Source organism: Nomascus leucogenys, chromosome 15 (genome assembly GCF_006542625.1).
Source record: "Nomascus leucogenys isolate Asia chromosome 15, Asia_NLE_v1, whole genome shotgun sequence".
NCBI classification, from domain to species: Eukaryota; Metazoa; Chordata; class Mammalia; order Primates; family Hylobatidae; genus Nomascus; species Nomascus leucogenys.
Genome location: NC_044395.1, coordinates 16,023,710 through 16,047,603, shown reverse-complemented (window position 1 = coordinate 16,047,603; position 23,894 = coordinate 16,023,710). Strand labels below are relative to the sequence as shown.

At 41.6% G+C, this 23,894-nt stretch overlaps 1 protein-coding gene across 3 annotated transcripts in view; it reads right to left on the bottom strand.

Moving 5' to 3' along the window:
- The window catches only part of DDX6 (DEAD-box helicase 6), a 45,652-nt gene that overhangs the window by 10,048 nt on the left and 11,710 nt on the right, over nt 1–23,894 (bottom strand). For all 3 annotated transcript variants that reach the window (XM_003253252.3, XM_030829297.1, XM_004090543.2), the window contains exons 3-9: nt 23,781–23,844; nt 22,265–22,369; nt 10,942–11,071; nt 7,963–8,109; nt 5,637–5,731; nt 2,040–2,162; nt 889–1,017 (exon numbers count right to left, since the gene is read on the bottom strand). In XM_003253252.3, the coding sequence (XP_003253300.1) occupies nt 889–1,017; nt 2,040–2,162; nt 5,637–5,731; nt 7,963–8,109; nt 10,942–11,071; nt 22,265–22,369; nt 23,781–23,844 (793 nt within the window). The remainder of the gene's footprint in view (nt 1–888; nt 1,018–2,039; nt 2,163–5,636; nt 5,732–7,962; nt 8,110–10,941; nt 11,072–22,264; nt 22,370–23,780; nt 23,845–23,894) is intronic.

Sequence of the window (23,894 nt, the reverse complement as noted above, 5' to 3'; positions counted from 1 at the left end):
CAAGAATACCTTCTTTAATATACTCACAACCAATGCCACTAGCACTGGGCAGCACTTCAGCACCATGTGTAGGGGCCAATTAAAACCGTGAAATCAGCAACAAAAACTTGAAAAACATGGCAGAGACTGTGAAAAGGACCCTTGTTCACAGTATGAGAGCTAAACAAGAGGACAGAGATTGCCTTCTTCGACCTCAGCTGGGAACGTGCATGTCAGGTGACTTAAACTCTTTGCCACACTGTACATGTCCACAAATGACTGCTAAACTGCCTTGAGTATTAATTCTGAAGTTACAAATAAATTCTAGTGACTAAGCAAATTCACAAATACAGAATATGTGAATAATGAGGATTAACTCTAGTTAAGGTCAAAGTAGTTCAGAAACTATTCATAAGTGTATCTGTGACTTGTTAATCATTTAGTATCAACTTTAGGTCAACAACTAAACCTGCCTTTTAGGAAACACTATGAATTATTTTTTAATCTTTTTTTTTTTCTTCTCGAGATGGAGTCTTGCTTTGTCGCCCAGAGCTGGAGTGCAATGGCGCAATGTCGGCTCACTGCAACCTCCACCTCCTGGGTTCAAGCAATTCTCCTGCCTCGGCCTCCCAAGTAGCTGGGATTACGGACACACGCCACCATGCCCAATTTTTTTGTATTTTGTAGTAGAGACGGGGTTTCACCATGTTGGCCAGCCTGGTCTCAAACTCCTGACATGATCTGCCTGCCTCAGCCTCCCAAAGTGCTGGGATTACAGGCATGAGCCACCACGCCAAGCCAGAAACACTATGAACTTTTATACAGTGAAGATGGTGGGAAAATTGATGAAATCATCTGTTTTACTGGGACTCGAGAGGTAATATTCAACAGCAGAAGCCTACTTCTTACCCTGGAGAAAAGTGTGTTGAGGCAGTGTACTTTTTGGCGCTCAGTTACATATGCGTAGTACTGGGTTACTCCCTTCAGAGTTAGTTCCTCCATCAGGTTAATCTCATAGGGTTTCTGCAAATGAGAATTCTGAGGGGGGGGGGCGAAAAAAAGATGAGTCTTCTTCTTAAATGAAAGCAGAGTTCATCTCAAATTCAAAATATACCTTATACGTTTCTGTCTGATAAAACTCTTGCTGTAAGGGATGCAACTCTCTTCAAAACAAAATATATGATCTGTCATTACAGAATTTCTCCCCTGCCACCCTGAGACAGAATCTTGCTCTGTCACGCAGGCTGGAGTGTAGTGGCACAATCTCTGCTCCCTGCAACCTCCACCTCCCGGGTTCAAGTGATTCTCCTGCCTCAGCCTCCCGCGTACCTGGGAATGCAGGCACGTGCTGCCACGACAGACTAATTGTTGTATTTTTAGTAGAGACAGGGTTTCACCATGTTGCCCAGGGTGGTCTCGAACTCCTAACCTTGTGATCTGCCTGCCTTGGCCCCCCAAAGTGCTGGGATTACTGGCATAAGCCACCACGCCCGACCCGACAGAAATAAATTAAAATATAAGATCTCAAAAATGCAGCTCAGTTACTACAGGGTGATTATTCCTTACCCAAAATGCTTAGGAACAGAAGTGTTTCAGGTTTTAAATTTTTTCTAATTTTGGAATATGTGTATTACACTTAGTGACTGAGCATCCTTAATTTGAAAATTCAAAATCCAAAGAACATTTCCTTTTAGCATCATGTTCGTGGCTCAAAAGGTTTCAAATTCTGCAGTATTTTGGATTTCAGTTTAGGATACTCAAGCTCTGTTTTGTATATAGAATAATACTGGAATCAATTCAGCTAGCACCAATGGCTATGTCATCATGACACCAAAAACTAAGTGGAAGATGAGGAATTTAATTAAGTTACTATTATAACCTTCTTAAAAAGTCAGTTAATGTATGTAAAACAAATCTTTAATTGATCAACTGAAGAAAGAGCCAAAGGCTTGAAATAATTAGCATAAAGTATATTCACAGATATGAAGATGTAATTACAAATAAAAGCATACTCATAGGTCACAGGATGGCACTGATTCCAAGTACAGATTTATACTCACCATGAACTTCTGTACACTAAGAGGGAAAGTAGCGGAATATAGTAAAATCTGCCTGTTTTTAGGTAGCGTGAGAATAATATCCTCCATTATCTGCACAAAGTCCTGTGACAGCAACTTATCTGCCTGCAGTAGAAAGAAAAGACAATTTTAAAAAGAATAAAATAATGTCTAAGGTCTTTGGTTATGTCCAAGGTCTTTGGTTAATACATGGTCAAAGAATAAGGCATCATCCAACAAAAGCATCCATGAAATGTTCCTGGTAGAAAACAATAAATCCTCTCCAACACTGCAGAGAGTCAAATATGCAGAAGGGGGCAAAATCTATAAATCCCAACTTCCAGGGGAAAAAAAAAATCTACACTACACAGATAACCTCCCCCACTTTCTGTAACAGAATTTAATTTATTTATTTTTAGAGACAGTATTTCACTCTGTCACCCAGCTGGAGTGCAGTGGCATAATCATAGCTCACTGCAGCCTGAACCTCCTGGGCTCAAGTGATCCTCTTGCCTGAACCTACTGAATAGCTAGGACTACAGGCACATACCTCCATGTCCAGCTCCACAACAGAATTTTAATGTGATGATTCTCATTAAAGAGGTAGTATGGTGTAGTGTTTAAAAGTACAGGTTCTGGCCAGGCGCAGTGGCTCACGCCTGTAATCCCAGCACTTTGGGAGGCCCAGGCGGGAGAATCACGAGGTCAAGAGTTCGAGACCAGTCTGACCAACATGGTGAAACCCCATCTCTACTAAAAATACAAAAATTAGCTGGACGTGGTGGTGCGCACCTATAATCCCAGGTACTCGGGAGGCTGGGGCAGGAGAATCGCTTGAACTTGGGAGGCGGAGGTTGCAGTGAGCCAAGATCACACCACTGCACTCCAGCCTAGGCGACAGGGCAAGACTACTCCGTCTCAAAAAAAAAAAAAAAGTACAGGTTCTGAGGCCAGGTGTGGTGGCTCACGCCTGTAATCCCAGCACTTTGGGAGGCCCAGGCGGGCGGATCACCTGAGGTCAGGAGTTCAAGACAAGACTGGCTGATATGGTGAAACCCTGTCTCTACTAAAAATACAAAAATTAGCTGTGCACAGTGGCAAGCGCCTGTAATTCCAGCTACTCAGGAGGCTGAGGCAGAAGAATTGCTTGAACCTGGGAGGTTGCAGTGAGCTGAGATTGCACCACTGCACTCCAGCCTGGGCAACAGAACGAGACTCTGTCTCAAAAAAAAAAAAAAAACCAGGTTCTGGAGCTAAACTGCCAGGTTGAAGTCTTGCCTCCTTCATTTCTTAGCTGTGTGGGAATGTTACAGAACTACTCTGTACTTCAGTTTCCACAACTCTAAAATTGTAAAACTATTAAAATTTGGATGTTTACATAATGTAGTAACTACTTTACCAGGATTGGGAAAAAACTTGGCTAAGGCCAGGTGTGGTGGCTCACGCCTGTAATCCCAGTACTCTGGGAGGCTGAGGTGGGCAGATCACTTGAGGTCAGGAGTTCGAGACCAGCCTGACCATGGAGAAACCCTGTCTCTGCTAAAAGTACAAAATTAGCCCGGCATGGGGGCACATGCCTGTAATCCCACCTACTCGGGAGGCTGAGGCAGGAGAATCGCTTGAACTCGGGAGGTGGAGGTTGCGGTGAGCTGAGATCACACCACTGCACTCCAACCTGGGCAACGAGACTCTGTCTCAAAAAAAAAAAAAAAAAAAAAAAAAAATCAAAACAAAAAAGAAAAAACTTGGCTTTCAAGTTATCCAGCCACTCCTCTTCTTAAAAATTAAACCTAAACTCTGGCATCTGTAAGAAAAAGACAAAAAGCTGAATTCCTATGAATGCCTATTTACTGCATCTGAAGTATAAAACATATTTTATAAGCAAATTAAAAGTTGGATGTCTACATACTATAGTAACTACTTGACAGGATACCTACCTTATAGGTTCCTTGTAAAAATTAAATGAAAAAAACAAAAACATGTAAAGCACTTAGTGCTGGTACCCAGTGATTAATAAATGTTATCTCTCATTACTTAAAGATAAAAGCCTGATTTGAATTAAATGTTACCTAAAACACAAACCAGGCTGGGGGTAGGGTGGCTCATGCCTGTAATCCCAGCAATTTGGGAGGCCAAGGCAGGAAGATCACCTGAGGTCACGAGTTTGAGACTAGCCTGGCCAACAGGGCAAAACCTTGCCTCTACTAAAAATACAAGAATTAGCCAAGCGTGGGTGGTACGTAATTGTAATCTCAGCTACTCAGGAGGCTGAGGCATGAGAATCACTTGAAGCGGGGAGGCAGAGGTTGTAGTGAGCCGAGATCACACCAATGCACTCCAGTCTGGGTGACAGAGTGAGTCTGTCTCAAAAAAATAAAAAAAATAAAAAAATAAATAAAACACAAACCAAATGTGAAAATAACCTCATGTCAAAACGTTAACAACGCTGATACACTATAGATCCTCCTTGACTTACAATAGGATTATGTTCTGATAAATTCATCCTAAGTTGAAAATATTACCCAAACCTACTGAACATCATCGCTTAGCCTAGCCTTTAAACATGCTCCACTTACCTTAGCTTACAGTTGGGCAAAATCACCTGACAACACCATATACTGTAGAGTATCGGCTGTCTGCCCTCACAATCATCATGTGGCTGACTGGGAGCTGCAGTTTGCTGCTGATGCCCAGCATCATGGGAATATCATATAGCATATTACTAACCAGGAAAAATATCAATCTTAAAAATTCAGGTCGGGAGCGGTGGCTCACGCTTGTGATCCCAGCACTTTGGGAGGCCGAGGCGGGTGGATCACGAGGTCAGGAGATCGAGACCACGGTGAAACCCCGTCTCTACTAAAAAATACAAAAAATTAGCCGGGCGTCGTGGCGGGCGCCTGTAGTCCCAGCTACTCGGAGAGGCTGAGGCAGAAGAATGGCATGAACCCGGGAGGCGGAGCTTGCAGTGAGCCGAGATTGCGCCACTGCACTCCAGCCTGGGCAACAGAGCAAGACTCTCTCTCAAAAAAAAAAAAAAAAAAAAAAAAATTCGAAGTACGGTTTCTAATGAAAGCTTATCACTTCCACTGAAAAACTGTAAAATGAACCATAGTAAGTCAGGGACCATCTCTACATGTACAAAACATGGCTAGATCCCAGGACTACAGATTTTAATAAGTTTTTAAAACGCATTTATAACATGGTGAGATAATACACGTAACAGAGATTAAAAACCAAACAGTACAAAGTAGTATGCACAAAATGAGAAGAGACAATATATGTTATATGCTTTTAAAAATTAATCACAGAGCAGAAAGAGACTTAGAATAAATTTGGCTTTGAGGTTATTCACTCCTCTACTAAAAAATTAAAACCTAATGTCTGCTATCTCTAAGAAAAAGACAAAATGCTGAATTCCAATGAATGTCTATAATCTACTCCCTCTAACGGGTAAAACACATTTTATAAGCCAATTAATTTAAACTGATTGTGTTTATTAGATCATAAACACAAGCAGCTTTTGCTTCATTCACTGGCAGTTATAAGCAAAGCACAGAAAAGTACAGAATAGTATAATGCCAAATGAAGAGATATTACCTCATCCAATACTATCATCTGGACATGATCAACCTTTGCTACTCCTTTCTTAATAAGATCCAGGATTCTCCCAGGGGTAGCAATCACCACGTGCACTATGCAAGATTTAGAAAACATATATTCTCATTAATTTTAATTTGAGCAAAGAGGATATTGTAAAGGTTTATCATATTACAGTCCTGAGTTGCTTAATGATAATTCTGAGAAATGCATTACTATGTGATGGTACAGCCTACTCCATTGTATAGCTCCATTATAATCTTATGGGAACACCGACATACGTGCAGTCCATCATGGACCAAAACATTGTTATGCAGCAAATGACTATCTTTTATTAGAAACACTAGGCCAGGTGCAGTGGCTTATCCCTGTAATCCCAGTACTTTGGGAGGCCGAGGTGGATGGATCACATGAGGTCAGGAGTTCGAGACCAGCCTGGCCAACACGGTGAAACCCTGTCTCTACTAAAAATACAAAAATTAGCTGGGTGTGGTGGTGGGAGCCTGTAATCCCAGCTACTCGGGAGGCTGAGGCAGGAGAATCACTTGAACCCAGGAGGCAGAGGTTGCAGTGAGCGAGATCACGCCACTGCACTCCAGCTGGGGCAACAGAGTAGGACTGTGTCTCAAATTTAAAAAAAAAAAAAAAAAAAAAAAAAAGAAAAGAAAAGAAACACATTGTGTTATAGAGGTGGGAATAACACAAAAAGGCACAAAGATGTGTTTTAAGATAAAGACTTCCATTTCACCGCAGGATGCTTAAAAAATATTTGTTTCAGATTGGGTGGGGTACAGCTTCCCAAATCACCTGCTTTCAAAAGGAGGCATACTTTCTTTCTTTTATACTTTCTTGTCTTAGGATAATTCCCAATTAATAACAGAAGGCACACCAGACTTCTGATATAAGAGCAATGCCTCTAATCTAGAGCAGTGAGCCGAGTATTGTTAAAAGGATCAAACAAGATAATTTTTAAAAAACCTATGCAATACAAAGAATGTATCACATAATTATCATATATGGTATTCTAACTAAAATCTAGATATAATTTTATATGAGTGATCTCATTCTTGCTGTTTTGTTACCTTTTTCCACTCAGCAATGTATCATGAAACCTCTTCATGAAAATGAATACAGGTCAACTTTACTCTTTAATGACTATGTAGAATCCTATTCAGACTATACCTTAATGTATTTACTTTAGCCAATCTCCTTCTAAGTTGGTCCAATTTTTCGGCACGACAAACCACCCCATAGCAAACAACTTTGTACATGCAGCCCTGCATTTACCCAATTTTTTTCTTCAGGAAAGATTCTTTTATTTATTTATTTATTTTGAGGAGTTTTGCTCTTGTTGCCCAGGCCCAGGCTGGAGTGCAATGGCACGATCTCGGCTCACCACAACCTCTGCCTCCCGGGTTCAAGCGATTCTCCTGCCTCAGCCCCCCGAGAAGCTGGGATTACAGGCACGCACCACCACGCCTGGCTAATTTTGTATTTTTAGTAGAGATGAGGTTTCTCCATGTTAGTCAGGCTGGTCTCGAACTCCCAACCTCAGGTGATCCGCCCACCTCGGCCTCCCAAAGTGCTGGGATTACAGGCGTGAGCCACTGCGCCCGGCCAAGATTCTTAAAAATATATATTTATGGCCGGGCACGGTGGCTCACGAGGTCAGGAGATCGAAACCATCCTGGCTAATATGGTGAAACCCCATCTCTACTAAAAATACAAAAAATTAGCCTGGCGTGGTGGCGGGAGCCTGTAATCCCAGCTACTCAGGAGGCTGAGGCAGGAGAATAGCATGAACCCGGGAGCCGGAGCTTGCAGTGAGTCGAGATTGCGCCTCTGCACTCCAGCCTGGGCAAAAGAGCAAGACTCCATCTCCAAACAAAACAAAACAAAACAAAACAAAACAAAACAAAACAAAACAAAACAAAACAAAACAAAAAACACACACACACATTATATATACATTTATAATTTTAAAATATACTCCCAAATTGCCCATGACAGAGATGTAAGTTTACACCCCCACGTTTACAATATAGCCTATTTGTCCACAAACTCACATTATCATCTACTAATACTTTTAGCTTTACCAATTAAACGGTAAAATTACTATAAACTTGCTGTTTTACAACTACTAACAAAGTCAAATATCGTTTTCAATTATGGTAAATTTGTCTTTTTCTCTTGAACGCAGTGGTTTTTTTTTTTTACTGCAGTATTTCTGTTGCTTAATTCTTAAAAACAATTTTTAATAATTTACTGAAATACTTGTGACTAAAATTACAGAGAGCTACACTACCTTTTAGTAATCATTTCTTACCTGTATCATCAAGCCTCATTATGTCATCTCGTAAATTGGTTCCTCCTGTGGTTGCCATCACTTTGGCCCCTCCCATGTGTTTGCTGACCTGGATGCAAATTTGACTGACCTGTAGAGCAAGTTCTCTAGTGGGAACAATCACCATTGCTGAAACAATATCAAGAAACATATGAGAAAATATGGGGTGAGGTGGGAGAACATGCTATAGATCTTATTTACAAAATTTAAGAAGCTATAGAAATACTGCCCCTTATGATGCAGTGGCTCACGCCTGTAATCCCAGCACTCTGGGAGGCCAAGGTGGGTAGATCACCTGAGGTCAGGAGTTCAAGAGCAGCCTGACCAACATGGTGAAACACCATCTCTACTAAAAATACAAAAATTATCCAGGCGTGGTGGCACAAACCTGTAGTCCCACCTACTCGGGAGGCTGAGGCAGGAGAATCACTTGAACCCGGAGGTGGAGGCTGTAGTGAGGCAAGATTGCGCCACTGCACTCCAGCCTGGGTGACAGAGTGAGACTCAGTCTCCAAAAAAAAAAAAAAAAAAAAAAAAAGGCCAGGCGCAGTGGCTCACACCTACCTATAATCCCAGCACTTTGGGAGGCCAAGGTGGGTGGATTACCTGAGGCCGGGAGTTTGAGACCAGCCTGACCCTGTCTCTACTAAAAATACAAAATTAGCTGGGCGTGGTGGCACATGCCTGTAATCTCAGCTACTTGGGAGGCTGAGGCAGGAGAATTGCTTGAACCCGAGAGGCAGAGGTTGTGGTGAGCCGAGATCGTGCCATTGCACTCCAGCCTGGGCAACAAGAGCGAAACTCCATCTCAAATAAAAAAAAAAGAAAAGAAACACTGCCCCTTATAATCTAGATACCGAGATGTATTAAAAAATTGGGCTGAGCAGCACAGTGAGTAATTCACGCCTGGAATCCCAGCACTTTTGGAGGCTGAGGAGGGAGGATCATTTGAGCTCAGGAGTTTGAGACCAGCCTGGGCAACATAGCAAGACCCCATCTCTACTAAAAAAATCAAAAAAATTAGCTGGGAATGGTGGCATGTGCCTATAGTCCCAGCTTCTCGGGAGGCTGAGGCAGGAGGATCACATCAGCCTGGGAGATTAAGACTGCATTAAGCTATGATCATGACACCACACTCCAGAATGGGTGACAGAGCAAGACTCTGTCTCCCCCACCAAAAAAATTAAGAAATAAAAATAAAAAGTTGAATCATTACAGGCCTCACAGGACATTATGAAAATTCAAATAGACGAATCTCTTTACAAAAAGAGAACCCATTATAGTGTCACAGATTTAGACTCTCCCTCAGCAATACTATCATATAAATATTAAACTCTTCTTTTTTTTTTGAGATGGAGTCTTGCTCTGTTGTCCAGGCTGAAGTGCAGTGACCGCCATCTCAGCTCACTGCAACCTCCGCCTCCCAGATTCAAGCAATTCTCCTGCCTCAGCCTACTGAGTAACCGCCACCACATCCAGCTAATTTTTTGTATTTTTAGTAGAGACAGGGTTTCATCATGTTGGCCTGGCTGGTCTCAAACTCCTGACCTCAAGCAATCCTCCTGCCTTGGCCTCCCAAAGTGCTGGGATTACAGGTATGAGTCACTGCACCCAGCCTTCTGCTGCTGCTGCTTCTTTGTTTTGAGACAGAGTCTTGTTCTGTTGCCCAGGCTGGAGTGCAGTGGCACGATCTTGGCTCACTGCAACCTCCACCTCCCAGGTTCAGGCAATTCTCCTGCCTCAGCCTCCTGAGTAGCTGGGACTACAGGAACATGCCACCACACCCAGCTAATTTTTTTATTTTTAGTAGAGACAGGGTTTCACCATGTTAGCGAGGCTGGTCTTGAACTCCTGACCTCAGGTGATCTGCCTTGCCTCGGCCTCCCGAAGTGCTGGGATTACAGGCATGAGCCACCATACCCAGCCAATACCCTTCTTAATTACAAACTTACAGCATGTTGAGTTGGCAACTATTAGCTCAAAGTTTATTAACTTAATATTTCTAAAAGCCCCAACTATAGTTGAGTCAGATTCACTGTGTAAAATACCTAAGTAGGAAACTCCTGCTACCTAGGCTCTATTTACATCATATGAAAGTGGGCAGAAACAATAATTACAGATCAAGAAAGCTAAAAATGTAAAGTTTCAGAGGTGAAATCTTAATTCCATTAACTTACATTGAATATAACTATGAAAACTGTTTATTCCCCACTGCCTAGGCTCTTAAAATCCAAGAACCCACGGCCTTTAAACAGAAGTTCATGTTTCTACAAGGAATTCTGCTAACACTCATCTGCCACAAGAAACAGTTCCATAGTTTATAAGTAGCAATGTCAACTAATTTAACTTCTCATCATCTCAGCCGTCTTTTTTTTTTGGGTTAAGAGTCTCACTCTGTCACCCAGGCTGGAGTGCAGTGGCACAATCTTGGCTCACTGCAACCGCCACCTACTGGGTTCAAGTGACTCTCATGCCTCAGACTTCTGAGTAGCTGGGATTACAGGTGTGCGCCACCATGCCCAGCTAATTTTTGCATTTTTAGTAGAGACAGGGTTTCGAAATGTTGGCCAGGCTGGTCTTAAATATCTGGCCTCAGGTGATCCACCCACTTTGACCTCCCAAAGTGCTGGGATTACAGGCTGTGAGGCACCATGCCCAGCCTCAGCTTTCCTACCTATAGGGCACTAATACTTATTTTTCCTGTCTCACTGGAATGCTGTCAAAAGTGTGTATCATATAAAAATACTCTTAAAACTAGAAATCTCTAAAAAGCTGGGAATCATTTTTAAAAGACCATCATCAGGCTAAAAAAAAAAAAAAAAAAAAAAAAAAAACCTGAAAAGAAAGAATACAAATTTTAGGCAATGTAAATTCTGACTAAAAAAAGGAGTATCTTCTACACATAGCTCCAAGGCTGAAACTCCCATTTTTAGTTTAAAAACAAACTTTTATTCAACTAACCTTGTATATTGTCCTTCTTCAGGTCTAGCCGTTCAAGTAAGGGAATGAGGTAGGCACCGCTCTTGCCTGTTCCATTTTTTGCTCTAGCTAAGATATCCCTACCAGATAAAGCAATGGGAATGCTCTCCTCCTAAAAGAGATAAGACAATACAAAATTACTTCTGAATTTAGTACACAAGCAAATTCCTCTCTGAAATACACTTCGGTATTGCTTTAAGTATCCTAAGTATCCTACATGTGAATTCTACATGAATAGCAGAGATTCAAGTAAATCAGCAGGACCAGTCAACATCAACATCATTATGAACCAATGTTTACCAGAACTGCTCACAGAATTTTAAATTGTAACCCAATGTCATAAAAACTGTGTTATGTGTGTGTCTGAAGAAAACAACAAAGAAAATGGAGGAACTCAGGCTGACCCATAAATAGCACTTGAAAACACAGACAAAACAAAAGCAAAGCCTCCTTCAAATAAAAATTGGAAAAAAGGCCAGGCACAGCAGCTCATGCCTGTAGTCCCAGCACGTTGGGAGGCAGAAGTGGGGGGGATCGCTTGAGCCTAGGAGTTCAACACCAGCCCGGGCAACTAGGCAACATGGAAAAACCCTCTACAAAAATTACAGAAAGTAGCTGGGTGTGGTGGTGGGTGTCTGTAACCCTTGAGAGGCTGAGCCAGGAGGTCAAGGGTGAAGTGAGCCATGATTGCACCACTGTACCCCAGCATGAAAGAGACCTTGTCTCGTCAAAAAAAAAAAAAAAAAAAAAAAAAGGTGGTGGGGGGGGCGGCTAGACACAGTGGCTCACATTTGTAATCCCAACATTATGGGAGGCCAAAGCAAAAGGATCACTTCAGCCCAGGAGCTTGAGACCAGCTTAGACAAGACGGCGAGACCCCATCTCTACAAAAATGTTTGAAGGAAAAAGCAAAAACAATTCCAAGGTAAGACTATACATATTTTGAGACTAGCAAACCAATTTGACCACAGTGAAAAATTGTAGCTTGGACACCTCATCCCTGCAACAAAACACGAATAGGCTGGGAAAGTTTAACCTCAGGTCATATTAGTCATTTATTTATATAATAAGTAAATCTCCAATGTCTGTCTCACAGCCTACTTCTCTGTTCTGAAATGTGCTCTCTACTGAGGGTTCAATTCTATTGCAGTTACCTCAAATACGGTCACATCGCTAAAGGTGACCTCTCATTTTAATATTTGGCTTACTTTGTTACCTATTTTGCAAATAATAACAGTAGTTCATACTAACTTAAATTTCCCAAACAGCAAAGGATTCCCAAAAGTTACTGAAAAATAAATAGACATATACAAAGAGAGGTCAGGAGTTCAAGAACAGCCTGAGCAACATGGCAAGCACCACCCCCACAAAAACAAAAGAAACAACAACAAACTATAAAATACAATAGATCCTTCAAAAAGCTCAACTAGTTAAAATTGTTAAAAGGAAATTAAGTGGAATTTTTTTTTTTTTTTGAGACGGAGTCTTGCTCTGTCGCCCAGGCTGGAGTGCAGTGGCGCAATCTTGGCTCACTGCAAGCTTTGGCTCCCGGGTTCACACCATTTCCTGCCTCAGCTTCTTGAGTAGCTGGGACTACAGGTGCCCGCCACCACACATGGCTAATTTTTTTTTTCTATTTTTAGTAGAGACGGGGTTTCACCGTGTTAGCCAGGATGGTCTTGATCTCCTGACCTCGTGATCCGCCCGCCTCGGCCTCCCAAAGTGCTGGGATTACAGGCGTGAGCCACTGCGCCCGGCCATGATGTGGAATTTTAATTTTTTTCTTTTTTTTTTTTAGATAGAGTTTCGCTCTTGTCACTCAAGCTAGAGTACAATGGTGCGATCTTGGCTCACTGCAACCTTCGCCTCCTGGTTCAAGCAATTCTCCTGCCTCAGCCTCCCAAGCAGCTTAGATTAAAGGTGTGTACCACCACGCCCAGCTAATTCTTGTATTTTTAGTAGAGACGGGGTGTTTCACCATGTTGGCCAGGCTGGTCTTGAACTCCTGACCTCAGATGATCCACCGACCTCGGCCTCCCAAAATGTTGGGATTACAGGCATGAGCCACCGCGTCTGGCCTGCATTTTTAATTTCTAAAACTAAGACACTAGGAACCAAATTCACAGTCACTGACATTTGTCCCTTCTATGCCTGGGCTGTTGACAAATAAAACAAAACAAAAAAAAAACCAGCTTTAGCCCTTTAAAGCTGCTATTGGTAGAAATGACTAAATAAGCAGGATGACTTCCATCTCCCATGACAACACTCTTTCTACCTAGAGCTCCAATCACAGGATATAAATGGGTTCCATATGGTCAGAACAACACAGCTGCCAGAACAACTGTGAAAATAATGTTGTTGGCTGGGCACGATGGCTCATGTCTGTAATCCCAGCACTTTGGGAGGCTGAGGTAGGCAGATCACCTGAGGTCCAGGAGTTCGAGACCAGCCTGGTCAACATGGTGAAACCCTGTCTCTGCTAAAAATACAAAAATTGTCATGGTGCGCATCTGTAGTCCCAGCTACTTGGGAACCTGAGGCAGGAGAATCGCTTGAGCCCAGGAGGAGGAGGTTGCAGTGAGCCAAGATTGCACCACTGCACTCCAGCCTGGGCAATGGAGCAAGACTCCATCTCACAAAAAAAGAAAAAAGAAAAGAAAATATTGTTGTCTTGTTCTTACAGCCAGCATTAAAGACTCTGCTTATTAAGGTAAAGCAAACAAAGAAGAAAACCTTGGCTTTAACCCTTTGGTCTTAAATTTCTTCCCTCCTTATCACAGATAAGTCAACCATTATTTCCAGTTGTTCCAGAGGCTCCCATTACCCTGTCACCTCAGGTTTTCTCTTTTGTGGTTCTGTGGTGCCAGTAGTCTGTAGTTTTTAACAGGCTGCCTGCACACTACTCAGTTTTACAGTATTGAAAAAGGTAAGATAGGTGGTCTCTGATGGTCTCATAATGACTTGCTGGGTCAGGTTCTTTAAAGCGTAAACCTTTTTTTCAATCAAGTGAGGCAGAACAGAATTAGACTGGAGGTATCCTAATTCTCCTTTTTAGTTCATCTTTTGACTGACTTGATTAAGGCCACTGACCTATTCCTTTGCCCTCTTTGACAGGGATTATACCCTACAAAAACTGTTCAAGGATAAAGCTTTAACAAAGTACATGTGATAGACTGTAAGTTAAGACACCCTGATATTTTGCCCTATATGATTAGCAGTCAGTGAATTCAGCACATCCACACTACCTCTTACCAGTGTTTCTCAGGAAGATTAGGAAATAACGAAAAGCAAGAGAATTCAAGTCAAGTTCAGAAAGCTATGAAACACAAGAGGAAATTATGAGGAACTGCCAAGGAGAAGGTAAAGGAGGAAGGAAACAAAAACTTTTTTTAAAACTTACTATGTGCTGAGTACAACTTTCAAGTTAGGTACTTTGTTTTACAACTGACAAAATGGATCCTAAATAGGATTAGTTTGCCCAAGATCACAAAGCAAGAAATGCTTTAGCCAGTATTTGAACTTAGATCTGCACATAATATGTAGGCAAGAAGGTGGAGAAAATGGAACTCTCATACACTGCTAGTGGGAATGTACAGCCATGCTGGAAACCAGCCTTGCAGTTCCTCAAAAGGTTACAAAGAGTTACCATATGAACTAGCAATTCTAGGTATACAGCGAAGAGAAATAAAAACATCTCCACACAAAAACCTGCACCTGAATTTTCATGGCAGCATTATCCTTAATAGCCAGTTCCTTCTATGTATTTTTTTAATAATAGTACAAACTTTATTCATAAATAAAACTTCATAAGGTTAAAGCAGGGGCAGTTCCTATTTTAAAAAGGGAACAGGGGAACGCAGCCTGCTATTTTATTTAAAATCACGAGTTAGGTTTTTCAGACGGGTAACAGTTGAGATCATTAAATCCCCTTCCTACTTCTCAGATTTTCACAAAATAGCACATTAAATCCTCAGTCCTTGGAAAACAACCCCAAATGTCTACCAACTGATGACTGGATAAATCAGAAGTAGTAGAGCCATACAATAAAATATTATTCAGCAAAAAGGAATGGAACATTGATACATGCTACAACACAGATGAACTCGGAAAACATTATGCTAAGTCAAAGAAGCCAGTCACAAAAAAACCACATACTATAGGATTCTATTTATATGACATGTCCAGACTAGGCAAAGCTAGAATGACAGAAAGTATACCAGTGGTTGCCTAGGGGTGGGGGAAAATGAGGTGTGACTGCTAAAAGGGTTACTTTTGTGGGACTGATCAAAATGTTCTAAAATTTATTGTGGTAATGGTTGCACAACTCTAAATGCACTAAACATTAAATTGTATACTTTTGATGTGTGGTGTCATTTATATCTCAATAAAGCTATTACCCCAAAAAAACAAAACCCCAGAAAACCAACCCCACAAGCTTAGGGCTGACATCTGCCACCTTAGGTCTCCAAGTTCACATTCATTGTAACGTTTAGATACTGAATGAAGAGTATTTGTTGTGTTTTGGTTACTCTTGTATCCCTTTGCTAAGTAACACCCTAATTTCCTTCTAAGGAATTACATATGCCCTGGTCTCTCCTGTCCCAACAGACCAAGCCTCACCAATTTTCTAAGCCAAGTGGTAGACACATAGCCCACACTAGGCCAGCGGCATGTTGCCTCCTAAGAATCTAAATTGTTATAGTGCATCCATTACAGCTTCCTAAGTCCTTCAGAGCTATCTCAGTTCTTAGTCATTTCCAAGTATGTTTCTCTAGCCTTCTCAATCTTGTGAATTCCCATTATTTTTCCAAAAAATTTCCTTTTGCTTAAGTTAGATCAAGTTGGTTTCTGATGCCTATAATTAAAGAATGGTATATTTTCCAATCTCCTAGTATTGAGAGGCATTTTACAAAAGTGTGGTACCAACAAAAGCTCAACATCACCCAACTAGCTGCATTTACACTGACTGCTTCCTCTTATTTTCCAAACCTTAATTTCCAAGAGGAAAAAAAAACCTATGGTTAAAGGCCGGGCACGGTGGCTCACGCCTGGAATCCCAGCACTTTAGGAGGCCGAGGCGGGCGGATCACGAGGTCAGAAGATCGAGACCATCCTGGGTAACATGGTGAAACCCCGTCTCTACTAAAAAAATACAAAAAAATTAGCCAGGCGTGGTGGCAGGCACTTGTAGTCCCAGCCACTCGGGAGGCTGAGGCAGGAGAATGGCGTGAACCCAGGAGGCGGAGCTTGCAGTGAGCCAAGATTGCGCCACTGCACTCCAGCCTGGGCAACAGAGCGAGACTGTCTCAAAAAACAAAACAAAACAAAACAAAACCTATGGTTACTGCAGAGAAGGTAGCAATGATTGTTACAGATGTCCCCTGCTCACCAGGAAAAAAAAGGGGAGATGGTAATTTCTAATAATATCTCTAGGATGGTGGCTCACGCCTGTAATCTCAACACTCTGGAAGGCTGAGGCAGGAGAACTGCTTGAGGCCAGGAGTTCAAGACCAGCCAGTGTGACAAACTGAGACTCTTGTCTCCCCAACCTCACCCAAAAACAAAACAAAACAAAAACACACACCAAAAAAACACACAAAAAACAAAAACCTTTGAGTTTTTAGGAAATAATTTTTTCAATCATAATAAACCCATTGTTAGCAGGAGGAATGACTTATTACTGGATTCAGAATGCTATAATTCCTAACTATAAATAGTAAACTATTAATCCTTATTAGACCTTAGTTGACCTGGCACAAAATTTTGTTGCCAGCAGTAAGGAGCTTCCATGTTTCCCTCAATAATCAACTGCTTCTCATTTCTTCACCTTCTTAGATTTAGGAAAAAGTCTTCAAGAGGTGTTCCCAGGGTTTAGAAGCAACGAGAGAGGCCATCTTTCTCAATCATAATCCCAAAGTTAATATAAAGTTTCAAATAATGCTAAGCAGACAAAAACAGTATATTCTTAGGCCTTCCAAAGAAGTCTATGTTCCTATAAAGCTACACCTTTAGAATGGCAGTTATTCTACTGGCCACAGCATCCAGACCTAGAACTGGTCACAGATGGCTCTATCAAAGAAATACGTATGTGGGAACAATCTGTAGTATATCTGGTTCCAGCCTATCAATGTAAAAGCTCTTTTGAGAGCATATAATTTTAAGTGCCTAATTCTCCAACTTTTTTTTTGTGTGTGTGAGACAGGGTCTTGCTCTGTTGCCCAGGATGGAGTGCAGTGGCACAATCCTGGCTCACTTACAGCCTCAACCTCCCGAACATCTAAGACTACATATCCCCCATGCCCAGCTAATTTTTGTACAGTCAGGGTTTTGTCATGTTGCTCAGGCTGGTTTTGAACCCCTGGACTCAAGCAATCCACCCACCTTGGCTTCCCAAAGTGCTGGGATTATAGGCATGAGCCACTGTACCCAGCCAATTCTCCAAATCTCACAGCCAAACTGCAACTAAATTCCATCTCAAACAAATATTCAAATGCAGAAGACTCACCCATCTAATCAAGGCAGCTTTAACATTTAGGGGAAAAAAAATGCCTGGATAAAACTGTAAAACCAAGCATGAAAGAAGAGATAGTTTTAGGAATGGGGGAGGGATGACAAAAACAAAAAGAGAAGGTAGATAAGAATGGAAAAGAATACTAGAAGACAGCCTGCCATGAGGTTGTATTTTACCAGGGGAGTGATGGGTGCACCCAAATCTCAGAAATTTCAACTAAATAATTTACTTGGCCAGGCGTGGTGGCTCATGCCTGTAATTCCAGTACTTTGGGAGGCCGAGGAGAGTGGATCACCTGAGGTCAGGAGTTCAAGACCAACCTGGACAACATGGTGAAACCCTGTCTCCACTAGAAATACAAAAATCAGCCAGGTATGCTGGCACCTGCCTGTAATCCCAGTAACTTGGGAGGCCGAGGCATGAGAATCGCTTGAACCCGGGAGGCAGGGGTTGCAGTGAGCCGAGAGCATACCACTGCACTCCAGCCTGGGCGACAGAGCGAAACTCTGTCTCAAAAATAAAAGAATTTACTCATGTAACCAAACACCACCTGTTCCCCAAAAAACCTATGAAAATAAAAATTAAAAAATTTTTTTTACTAGGGGATCTGTAAATTTTGTTTCGGTTCTAAAATCCTAATATTCATGACTTGTTACTCTGAACGATTCTAAGAAACACATAATCTTGTGCTTTCCATGGATCCCCAGGACAAAACAATAGGAAAGAAAAGGGCAATACAAGTGGTGACCTTGAGTATCTAAAACAATATACTCATATAATACCTTGCTATTTCAAAATACTTTGGTTATACACTACATTTGATCTTAACAATAAAAATTCTGTGAGGAAGAGTACTTATTTCTACTTTACACAAAAAGCTGGATGTCAGATTGGTTAAGTGGCTGAAGAGTTAATTGCCTATATGCTATAACAACACTAAGAGTACAAGTAACAAAGTTAATTTTAAATTTTAATACAAGATAAGAAATAAGAGTCAGCAAATATCTATTAAGAATGAGGACTGGGCTAAGTGCAGTAGCTCACATCTATAATTCTGGCACGTTGGGAAGCCAAAGCAGGAGGATTGCTTGAGCCCAGGTCAAGACCAGCCTCGTCAACATGGCAAAACCTTCACTCTACCAAAAAAAAAAAAAATAATAATAATAAAATAAAGTAGCCGGGTGTGCTGGTACTACACTATCATCCTTACTCAGGAGGCTGAGGCAGGAGTATCACGTGAGCCCAGGAGTTTGAGGCTGCAGTGAGCTAGGATCCTGACACTGCACTCCAGCCCAGGCAACTTAGCAAGACTCAGTCTCTTTAAAACAAATTTAAAACAATTATGTCTCCTAAATTAACTAATTTCCTTTTTTGAAGCTATTATATAAAATAACCCATAACATTTTTTGAGCATTTATCACGTACTAGGCATTGTACTAAGCATTTGAATTATCTCACTTAATCTTTACAACAACCCTATGGTATTATACTATTACCTCAATTATATAGGTGAGGAGTCCAAGACTTATAGATCCCAAATAACCAGTTTATGAAGGAGCAGAGCTGGGATTCAATCTGGGCAGTTCCCTACACCACGTTCACCTGCAGACATGAGTTACCTAAGTTTCATCAAAGCACGCTAAATAAGCACAGGCACCATGCTAAGTACTAGAGATAAAAGTTGAATGATGCAGTTCCTACTGTAAAGGAACTCTCATAAGACTTCAGTGGGCCAGGCGCGGTGGCTCACGCCTGTAATCCCAACACTTTGGGAGGCTGAGGCAGGCAGATCACAAGGTCAGGAGATCAAGACCATCCTGGCTAACATGGCGAAACCCCGTCGCTACTAAAACACAAAAAATTAGCCGGGTGCTGTGGCGCACGCCTGTAGTCCCCGCTACTCGGGAGGCTGAGGCAGGGGAATTGCTTGAACCCGGGAGGCAGAGATTGCAGTGAGAGGACGTAGCGCCACTGCACTCCAGCCTGGCAAGAGTAAGGCTCTGTCTCAAAAAAAAAAAAAGAGACTTCAGTGTAGATAAAATGGATTAACATGAACTACATCATAGTAGATTCCTAGGTATTTCTAATACCTACACCCAAATTACCCCTCTGATGATGCATATCCTTGTTTTGATACTTTATCCAGCCAAAAGCACACTCTCAACCTCCGGGCAACCGTTACCTAGCGTTCTCCGCTTGGAACATGGCTCAATTCTTCCAGGTTGTCCCATCTTCCTCTTATGACTACATACATATGCAATTCCAACTAGAAAGGTACTCATCATATTAGTGAATTATTTGTACAATTAGCTGTCCTTTCCAGACTATAAGACAGGAACCATATATCTGTCTTATTCATCATAGAATTCCCAAGGCCAAACACTTTCTAGGTCACTCCACAGATGTTGGCTCAATGAAAAAGTACTCAGTGATGTCACAGGGTTTGTCCTTAGCACAGCCTGAATTCAATCATTTCATCAATTTAAGTATGTCTGTTGTCATCATCAAACTGGCCTATATATAATGCATGTTTATATGTACGTGTATATTTATGTGTACGCCTGTGTGGATATGTATATACATGCATTTATTTCCTTGCTCTTTCCACTGAAAGGACCAAGTAGCAAATGGGGTACCTAATGCCTGGGTCTTGGTCTCTAATACTACTCCAGACTAAAAAGAATCAAGGATCCTTGTATGCCAATGCTGGGCCAGGATAGGTGTAAGATAAGCCTGCATCATGTTATGTCAAAAAGCAAGAAAGGGGCTGGGTGCCATGGCTCACATCTATAATCCCAGCACTTTGGGAAGCCAAGGTGGGTGATCATTTGAGGTCAGGAGTTCGAGACCAGCCTGGCCTACAGGGTGAAACCTTGTCTCTACTAAAAATACAAAAATTAGCTAGGTGTGGTAGCACAAATCTGTAATTCCAGCTACTGGGGAGGCTGAGATACAAGAACTGCTTGAATCCACGATGGGAAGGCTGCGGTGAGCCAAGATCATGCCACTGCACTCCAGCCTCTCTGACAGAGCTAGACTCTGTCTCAAAAAAGAGGAAAAAAAAAAAAAGGCAAGAAAGTACTCAAGAAAAATGAAGCGGACACATCATAAAAACATAGGAACCAGGCTGAAAGAGCTTACACTGGCCAGATCTAGGATATTTTTAGAATAATAATAATAAAAAAACATTGAAAAAATAGTGAGTATAAGTCCATACTGATAACAGATATATATGGATGAGGGGAGGGGAAGTTTCTTCTTTATAGGGGCAAATACAGAGGAAGTGCTAGAATTGGAAAGTCATCGTAACCCATCAGAGCAGAGATGAGATCAAGCAAGAATCACCAATGGGTGCTAAAACTAGGGGGGAAATTTTGTTACTTTTTTAAACAAGTATCATGCCATGAATTGCAAATCACAAGATATGAAGTTAAATCCCACCTCTATCACTCATGAGCTACAAGTATCTTTGGCTAAGTCAAGTTTCTCAAGCTCAGCATTACTGACATTTTGGGCCACAAAATTCTCTGTTGTAAGGGGCTGTCCTTTAGCATCCCCCCATTGATGATAATCAAAAATGTTTCTACAAATTGCTAAATGTCCCCTGGGGGACAAAAATTCTCCCTGGTTGAAAACAATACGCTAAGAGAACTAACTGCTCTGAACTTTTGTTTTCTCATCCACAAAATGGGGATAATACCCAGCCTGAACATCTATCTTACTGGGTTGGAGGAGGAGGGTGGCCATAGTATTATTGTATTTGTATGGTCTTAAAATGCACCCCAGATTGCTTATTCGTCTCAAGGGAGAGGGGAAAGAGAAGTAATTATAGAATGGAAAAACCACACAACACCTTGACGGGGTAATCAAAATTAACATCACCAAAGAAGAATAAATGGACACTAGGCACACCTTCAAACATGATACCCTGAGAAGGCCATAATATGATTTCTGCATTATTCGGGCTGAGAAAGCCTACCTTGAATCTAATACTTGGGAATATCACAAAATCCCAAAACAGGAAATGTAATATTAATAAAAAAAAAAAGGGGGGCCAGGCATGGTGGCTAATGTCTGTAATCCTAGCACTATGGCCAACCCAGGAGTTTTAATCAGCCTGGGTAACATGGCAAAACCCCATCCCTACAAAAAAATACAAAAATTAGCCAGGTGTTGTGGCACACGCCTGTAGTCCCAGCTACTAGGAGGCTGATGCAGGAGGATCACTTGAGCCCAGAAGGTCAAGGCTGCAGTGAGCCGAGATCAGGCCACTGAACTCCAGCCTGGGTGACAGGGCAAGACCCTGTCTCAAAAAAAAAAAAAAAAAAAAAGAGGGATGGGGGGAAGGGGTTGTAGGCTGTATTTTTAATATGTTGACATCATAAAAAGAAGAAAAAACACTAGGGAAATGCTAATGACTAAAAAAGACATAACTACAAATAATACCTCACCCTAGACTGGATCCTGTATAGAAGAAAAAAACTGCTATAAAGGACATGTTTGGGTCCATTAATAATTAGAATGACAGATGAGATATAAGTATTTTATCAACGTTAATTGAAGGTAACTGTATTGTGGTTACGTAAGAGAATATCCTATTCTTAAGAAATACACACTGAAATATTTAGAGTTGTAAAGGCCATGATTTTCTAATTTACCCTTAAAAATTTCAGAAAAAGTGTGTATACATGAGAGAGAAATGTTAGTTCACTATACCACTTCTGCAGAGCAAAAAGAAAACTGTTTAATGGTTGGCACATAACCTCATATATGTGATAAAAAGGGTTAACATACCTGAATAGGAGATGGCTTTTCCCAGCCCATTTCAAAAATTCCCATCAGTAACTCCCGTTTCAAACAGTAATCTTCAAACTCATTTCCTTTTGTGGAGGTCACATCCTAGTCAAACAAACAAAAGGAACAATAAAAGAATAAATAACACTGTTGGTAAATTTGGTGTCCTTTGGTAAATTTATCTGTGTTTAAGAAAATTTATCTGGGCCAGGCATGGTGGCTCATGCCTGTAATCCCAGCACTTTCAGAGGCCAGGACGGGCAGATCACCTGAGGTCAGAAGTTCAAGACCAGCCTGGCCAACATGGTGAAACTCCATCTCTACGAAAAATACAAAAAATTTGCCAGGGTGGTGGCGCACACCTGTAGCTGCAGCTACTTGGGAGGCTGAGGCAGGAGAATCGCTTGAACCCAGGAGATGGAAGTTGCAGTGAGGTGAGATCGCACCCACTGCACAGCCTGGGGGGACAGAGCCAGACTCTATCTCCTTTATCTCAAAAAAAAAAAAAAAAAAAAAAAAAAAAAAAAAAAAGGAAGAAAACTTATCTGACTTTAGTACTTTACCTGCCCAATCTTAAATATAAATATATGCAGATTACTTGTTTTAATCTGTATTTCAACTTTTCCTGAATAAAAACTACCATCCCTGCTTCGACACACAAGCTACTTAAAAAACTATGGTTTTGGGGAAAGAGCACTTGGTCATAGCCTTCTTTTTTTTTTGAGAGATGGAGTCTCGCTGTGTCGCCCAGGCTGCAGTGCAGTGGCTCGATCTCGGCTCACTGCAACCTCTGCCTCCTAGGTTCAAGTGATTCTCCTGTCTCAGCCTCCTGAGCAGCTGGATTACAGGCGCCTGCTACCACACCCGTCTAATTTTTGTATTTTTAGTAGAGACAGGGTTTCAACATGTTGGCCAGGCTGGTCTCGAACTCCTGACCTCAGGTGATCCGCCTGCCTCGGCCTCCCAAAGTGCTGGGAATACAGGCAAGAGCCACTGTGCCTGGCCCTTGGTCACAGTCTCCTAAGGACTGGTGGAATAGTGTTACTTTTTTACACAAGTATCATGCCGTGAATTGCAAATCACAAGATATGAAGTTAAATCCCACCTCTACCACTCATGAGCTACATATATCTTTGGCTAAATCAAATTTCTCAAGCTCAGCACTACTGACACTTTGGGCCACAAAATTCTTTGTTGTAAAGGGCTGTCCTTTAGCTTCCCCCCTATTGATGATAAGCAAAAATGTTTCTACAAATTGCTAAATGCCCCCTGGGGGACAAAAATTCTCCCTGGCTGAAAACAATAGGCTAAGAGAACTAACTGCTCTGAACTTTTGTTTTCTCATCCACAAAATGGGAATACATAGCCTGAATATCTATCTTACTGGGTTGGAGGAGGAGGAGGGTGGCAGTGGTGTTATGGTCCTGAAACCAATTCCCTCCAGATACCGAGGGACAGCTGTACTTCACTTCTAGTTCCCCACCATTATTCTACTTGTATTTTACAACCAACTTACCGAAGTTTTGATTCTTAGATCCTTTGGAGGGAGTTTTAAAGTCTTTTTCCAGTCATCACCAGGTCTAGAGAGAATACAGTAAACTTGAAGTATCAAAATTCATAGCATCCTATC